The sequence below is a fragment of the Dasypus novemcinctus genome, chromosome 3, assembly GCF_030445035.2.
Source record: "Dasypus novemcinctus isolate mDasNov1 chromosome 3, mDasNov1.1.hap2, whole genome shotgun sequence".
NCBI lineage: Eukaryota > Metazoa > Chordata > Mammalia > Cingulata > Dasypodidae > Dasypus > Dasypus novemcinctus.
The window spans coordinates 19,565,583-19,572,791 of NC_080675.1; the positions used below are offsets into that span (position 1 = coordinate 19,565,583).

Genomic DNA, 7,209 nt, shown 5'->3' on the forward strand with positions numbered 1-7,209 from the left:
ACGTCTGCTCCCCAGAGCCTATTTACTTTTACTTTATATAGAAGCTTACAAGCTCAGTGACTTGGTTTCCTAACTGATGTGAGATCCATAAGGCTTAAGATCATGTCTTTTGTAACCGCAGAATTTAGCCTGCAACCTAGCACAAGAAGTGGGCTCGATAAATATTTGTTAATGAATGAGAAGATTAGAAGCAGTATTTAGTACTAAAGTTGGGGTTGGTAGAAACACAGTTGGGAGAAATGACTGCTAACAGCCCAGAATCATCCATTAAAAGTGATACACAAAGGTCATTTATTTAAACACACAGTCCTATACACCTTACTAACATCTGAGGGATTATAGCACACATACCAAACCATTGCCATAAACAATAATGACCCTGAGTCATTAGGAAAATATTAAATTTTGTTTAATGCATCTCATTTCATAAAAGTCAGGGAGCTATACAAGACACTTCTAAAATATGCCCACTGGAGAGAACGAAAATATTTAGTCAATGGGAACCCATAGTCCCCTATCATACTAGATTTTCTTTTCAAAATCGTGATATGATACTGTGTGCCTTAAAACCAAAAATATCTTTTTATTCCAGGACCTCTAATTCCACAGTATCTTTTGTAGACATAGAAAGTATACTTTTGCTTTGTCCTCCTGATTTATTAAACTTTGCAGAACACAATTTTAATATGTTCCACATATCAGATCTCCCTGTTTCTGTTACAAAACAGTACAGAATTGGATCAGCAATACAATTTATGCTTGTTAATGCAACTGTGATTCTATACATTTTATAAGTCTGCTTCCCAGGTTTGCTATGGTCAGATATAAGCTTATCTAAGTTCACATTACGCTCTAAAATGCTGCGAATCAGCAACATCACATGGAATGGAGTAAAGCATAAGAAGAAAGTCAATGTGATACTAACTAGTAGCTTTATGATTCTCTTCTTTTCCCTGATTTCCGTGGCTTGATTATGCTGCACAGCTTGGTAGACTCTCTGATTGCAGATCATTATGATGACCAAAGGTATTGCATAGCCTGTACACATTCTAAAGTAGTTGAGACCAATTTGCCATTTCTCCAAAGGATATTTGTCATAGCATAAAGTAAAAGTAGACTTTTCGGCCTCACAATATTCCTTAACTGTTTCATCTTTCCACAAAATGACAGCATTGAAGATGGTTTCCAATACCCAGATGGATAGGCTGACCATGGATGCAAATCTTCTTGTCCTTAGAAAAGAAAACTTCAAAGGGTGGACAACTGCTAAATACCGATCAATGGCGATGCAGGTTAGGAATGCTGTGCTGCTGTAGAAGTTCACGTACATGAGGAAGGCACTGCCTTTGCACAAAGAGGGAGGGAAAGACCAGTTGTCTTTATTCCAAGTATAATCAATCCAAAGAGGAAGAGTTAATGCATACAGCAGATCTGAGAGTGATAAACTGAAGAGGTAAATGCCTAGTTCATTTTCCTTCTTTGCTTGCAGAAAAGACACACATAGAGATCCAATATTAGCCGGAATGCCGACTATAACTACAATGATGTAAACAATTGGAAACAAAAAGTGGTCAAAGTCATGCTGTTCTTCAATACATGTGCTGTTCATTTTATGTCCTCAGTCGCAGTGGCAAGTATGTTAGTTCATACAAACTAGACAGAAACTCAAGTCTTGCCTTATTGTAGTTTGTTTTTTGTTTTCAACATATAATGCTCTTTTTTTCTAAGATTTTTTCCTTTTTTTCCCCCCCCAAAGTTCTGATTAATTCATCAGTGCTTTTGAAGGCTTGCAGTAGATCAGTTTTCACAGAGGTATCAGCCGTTGGAAGTCAGAATCCAGACTGCTGGCAGATAGCTAAGGTGATCTGCTGAATTTAATGAGCGTTAAGTCCATATTTTCATTAAGCACAGAACTGTGACAAAGAACCCTCAAGGATCAATGGGGTTATCTCTCAGCCTCCAGGGAGTGTTGTCCTTGATTTGTTTTTCTTCATCAATCTCAGTGGCGATGAGTGCAAACATAACTATATGTCTTTATTTTCATGGAGATAGACATCTCTTTCTAAAATGCTGTTGTTTGTTTTCTGTAATGAAAGATGAACTAGAGTAATTTAGGTGTTTAAGATACATGACTTAATTCTCATCATGATTTTGAATGAATCTTCTTTTATTTCATTTATTGAATATATTGAAAATGCTCTGAATTACAATAGAGTTGTTACAAAAAGAAAACGAATCAACTTTGGTCTGTAAAGGCAAGTTGAGATATAATCACTTCTTTCAAAAAGGATTATCCAAGGGATACTAGATTTGAGGGTATTAAAATTCTCACTGTATATGACCTAAGAACACAAGATGAAGGATGAAAAGCCATTTCAGCAGCTAATAAAATAACAGTAAGTTGAATGACTTGCAGCTCTCTTGAAAGTGTATTATAAACTGTACAGTTATGATTTTAAATTTTTTAAACTTCACATTGAATCTAGGTATAAGACACTTCTAAATTCAGCTTATTAGCCAAGGAAATAGTGTTACAAGAAACACTAAAGTTGTAAGATTCTAAAATATAGCAGGTCTGAGCATTCATCAATAGACAACCTCTTTTGGTTTTCCTTTTACTTCCTTTGTGGGCTAACCACCCTTATCCTTCTTCTACTTGCCTGAAAGAGAGGGGAGAATGTCCTCAATTCTGGGAAAAAGCTTGTGATAATCATTTTTGACTTTTATACCTTACTGTTTATTAGGTTATTTTCTTTTTTAAAGCTCTGCTGTCTTAGGAGTAGAGACTCCTTCCTTCCCTCTTACTGGAATAGAGAAATACTTCTGTCTATGCTCCCTTGTTGTTGAGACCTATTGGTGGTTTGGATGATTTACCCGATGGGGACTTTCACAGAAAGTTTTGCAGAATCACTATGCAGGGGAAGGAAAGCTTGTCTTTTTCCTTTGTGGTGTAGAGCCTAGATGTCATCAAAACCAACCCCTTCCAAGTGTCGATGAGTCTTTAGCACAAAAGAGACCTGCCACCCCTAGGTGCAAAGATTCTGTTAGTAGACAAAACCATATCCAGAGCACTTATTATATGTTACTCCTAAAACAAATGAAGAGCTAAAGATCCTGAAATCTTCTATTTTTGCATCTAAAATGTGAACCATGGCTTTTTAAATAAATAGATGGACCTTGAAAAAAGAAAGGAGAAAATCTGTGAAGGGTGCATGAATGGAAGGAAGGGAGGAAGGGAGGAAGGGAGGGAGGGGGAGATAAGTGATTCGTGAAGCTCTGGATATTCTGGCGTATGTGTGGATTTGAAGGTCTGCCTAGAACCTTCCTATGCAAAAAGACTGGGGACAAAACTCAGGCCATCGCAGGTAAGAAGTCGTCTTCAACCATCCCCTCCTTGCCATTAGGACCCAGGAACCTCTGCCCTACTGGAAAGTATGGACTAGAATGTAAATAAAACAAAATAACAAAACTTGCCTTATGATGCAGAGAGCAGAGAAAGCTGGCAAGTTCTCTGCCTGAGCTTTGTTTTTGTGAGGAGTTATAGTAAAAATGCCTTCCCTGAGTATTCATGACCCTTGCCTGGGAAATACAAACAGAAACCTCAATGAGATACCCCAACGAAAAGTAAGAATCTAGAGCACCTGGAACTCTCATTTACTTTTGGCTAGAAAATTGATTTGTGCTGTCTACTCAAATTGAACTTATACATGCCCTGTGATCTAGCAATCCCACTTCTAGGGATATGCTCAATAGACATGACTACAAGTGTTTACCAAGGGATATGTGCTGGAATGTTGGCACTATTTGTGATAACCCCCAAGTAGAATGCCATCAGCAGTAAAATAGATAAGTACATTGTAATACATTAACACAATTAAAGTCTATACATCAATGAAAATGAACAGATTATTGCTACCTGCAGTAGCAGGGTTGACTGTCACAAACATAATGCTGAGTGAGAAAATGACAGGAACAAAAGAGTATGTACTATCTGATAGTAACCAGGCAATGCTTATCTAGCTGTTAGAAGTTAGGATACTGGTTATCTTTGGGCATTGGTGGGGTAATGATGAAGGACTTCTGAATTTTGGTAAGGTTTCTTTCTTGATATGGATGCTGATTACGCGAGTGTACCTAGTTCATAAAAAGCTTAACAAGCTGTACTCTTAGGATATGTTATGCTGAAGTTAACAAGTGGAATCAAGAGGCTGCCTGACAATCAAACTTAACATCTGCTTTATCAGCAGGTGTAATACATATGCCTTCCCAAGAAATGAAATGACTTTACTGTTTCTCTTATGTATAAAAAGTTGTTCAGAGAAACAAAACAAACCTTTTAAGTAATATGGAAATTAATTCACCAAAAAAAAAGTTTTTTATGAAAAAATAATTCCAGGCACCTGGAAGAAGCAAACATAAATTCTCCCTTGAGTTAGGGCCCCTTAACCCAGATCTCAAACTATTCCCACAGATATAGTTCTACCAGACATGAGCTCATTAAAACACACAAACACACAAAGTCACTATGTGAGATTCAGCAAAAAACAAGAAATGACTCTTTCAATTTCAATTTCAGTTGTAATAAATTTACCACACAAATGAGAGGTGTTAATAATGAGGGGTGAGGTGGATTATGGGAAGTCTCTACTTTCTGCATGATTTTTCTCTAAACTTACAACTTCTTTAACAAACAAAAAGAAATGACAGACCCAACTCAGAAAAGCTTTAGAGATTAGAATGAACAGATACATAAAAATTAGTGTGCTTAATACATTTAAAGAAATACAAAAAGGAATTTGACCATGTGAGTAAGGAGCAAGAGACTATAAAAATGATCAGTCATATTTTTTTAAAAAATGAGTTTCTGGAAGTGAAAGTTATCATAATATAAATTTAATGAACAACGCAGGATGATTAGACCTATCTGAAGAGGAAAAATTAAGAGATAGCAAGGTAGACCTAAAGAAGTAACTCAAGATCATCATAGTGTTCCAAATATGGAGGCGTATAAAAAGTAGGTTAAGACACATGGAGAATAAAGTGCAAAGCTCAGCATATATGTAGCGAGAACTTCCATAAGCATAAAAGAGACAGAATGGGGAAAAGGCAATTTTCAAAAAACTTTCTGGACCTAATGAAGGACATGAAATCCTCACATTTATGAAGGCCATTGAATCCCAATCAGGATTAAACACAAACAAAAATGGAAATATACACTTAAACAATTTTCAGTCAAACTACAGATCTCCAAAGACTAAGGGGGAAAAAAAGAATCAGAGAGAAAAAAGGGATTACTTACAATGGATGGAATTGAAAACTGACAACAGCAATAAGAGAAATCAAAAGAGTGGATTAATATTTCCAAATTGCTATGATAAACTATATGTCATCCTGTAATTGTATACCCAATAAAACTAAATTTCAAGAACCAGAGCAGAAATTGGAACATTCCTAGATAAATTAACATTGAGAACATTTACCCTTAAAATCCTTGTTAAAGAATCTTCTAGAAGATATAGTTGATGAAAGAAAACGTTATTAGAATAAAGGTCTGAGATGCTTGAGGGATTGAATAAGCTACTGAGGATAGATATCTGAGAGGTGCAGAGAGTCTCTTCCATCTCTAGGCCGTGTACCTGGAGAAGGAGCCCTGAACTGTGATAGTATCCTGCCTGGACCCAGGATTGGGAGAGCAGAGGGATGGGGCAGTGGGTGCCCCTTCCTTTTGTCCACGTTACTCAGTAAACATGCATCTTTTCTCTTTAGAAATTATAAAATGGATAAAACGTGGAAAATGATTTCAGGAGGATATATAAAGTTCTGAGAGGAATGGTTTTTCCTATCTGTAAAAGTTCTTCCTGTCCTAACTACAAGCACAAAACTGAGTGGTTGTGAGGAAGCAGCTACTGGGTCTCTTCTCTGTGGAACAATGAGGCATTCGAAGCGTGTGGTTAAGAGTGTGGGCTCTGGAAACCCTTTGAAGACCTTTCAACAGCCCCCAGGGGATATGCGACTATGTTTCCTCACCTCGCTAAGCTACAGCTTTCACATGTGTAAAACAGAAGTGAGATTACTGCTCACTTCATAGCATTGTCATGAGGATTAAATGACATGACACAGAAAGCGGTGTGCCTAGCACATGGTCAGCTCTCAATACACATGAGCTAATGTTACTGTTTTAGACTCCAGGAGCTTCAAGCACCCTCTGTACTGATCCCTACATTTCCTTGAGGAAAGCATTTTTTGGCCATCTAGACAGAACATAGCTGAGAAGCCAAACAGAGGCACTAGGAGTGTAATTTTCATAACAAAATTTCACATGTGCCATCAAGCACGGCAGATAATAGTAGCTAATTTAATTTACATGCATCGGAGATTTTAATGGAATACATAATTATCATTTTTCATACATCTTTTCAGATTTTTTGGCTCCTCAAAGCAAATTTTGGGGGAAGATTGTTTTCAGAACTAATGCTGAGAAATTTGAATAATCTTTTCATTTTGATTTTAATTTCTATAAAATGCCAAAAGAAGTATCTATTATTAACCAATTTCTAATATAGAACAAATCATTGACAACATGACCAAAAGTAAAAACATTTTCCTACAGTAAATATTTGCTAAGGCTATTTACTAATTTAATAGTTATTTCTTAAGACTCTACTATGCATCAGGCACTGTGGTAGTTACTTCCTAAAATTATGTACTTATTAATACTGGTAATATAATTTCCTAACTTCATGCTATTTCCAAGGGGTAGACCATCCTACAGATGAAGAAACATTGTCAAATAGCTTTCCAGCCAGGAGCTGGTAGATTTTTCCCTAAACACTTAATTCAGTTTTCCCAGTACACTGTTTCCTGAAGAGGAAATGGAGTATAAATATTCCTCCCTTGTCTATCGATCGAGATTTTTATCTAACCAGTTCTAAATTTAAAATCTGACATCCTTTTCTCACTGTTTAAAGTAGAGGAAACCATGGTACTTCCTCATTTTTCCTTCTATAATGCTTCGCTTTACCACATTTATACTGCCTAAATTAGGTTAGATACTGTGAACGTTCCTGACAATCCTGCTGACAATACATCTACTTAAAAATCTTATTTTACTTTAAATCTTTTACTTACCCTTGCTTCTTGGGGTGGTGGTTTTGTTGACCAAGGAGCATTATAAATTTGCCTGCTTCACAATGAGAAGCCAACTCTGTT

The 7,209-nt window shown here is 36.5% G+C and overlaps 1 protein-coding gene across 2 annotated transcripts; it reads right to left on the reverse strand.

The window, feature by feature from the left end:
* Window positions 1-267: 267 nt before the first annotated feature.
* Window positions 268-7,209, reverse strand: GPR65 (G protein-coupled receptor 65). Of its 2 annotated transcripts, XM_071213739.1 has the most exons (3): window positions 7,129-7,205; window positions 2,599-2,660; window positions 268-2,084 (listed from the first exon to the last, which is right to left on the reverse strand). In XM_071213739.1, the coding sequence occupies exon 3, from the start codon at window positions 1,607-1,609 to the stop codon at window positions 584-586; it is 1,026 nt and encodes a 341-aa protein (XP_071069840.1). In that variant the 5' UTR covers window positions 1,610-2,084; window positions 2,599-2,660; window positions 7,129-7,205; the 3' UTR covers window positions 268-583. The 2 variants fall into 2 exon arrangements, with proteins under 2 accessions (XP_071069840.1, XP_004476068.1); XM_004476011.5 differs by lacking the exon at window positions 2,599-2,660 and having other exon boundaries at window positions 7,129-7,209.

Bases quoted from the DNA above. Each gene is read 5' to 3' on its own strand.
- GPR65 (XM_004476011.5), bottom strand. From the start codon at position 1,609: ATGAACAGCACATGTATTGAAGAACAGCATGACTTTGACCACTTTTTG.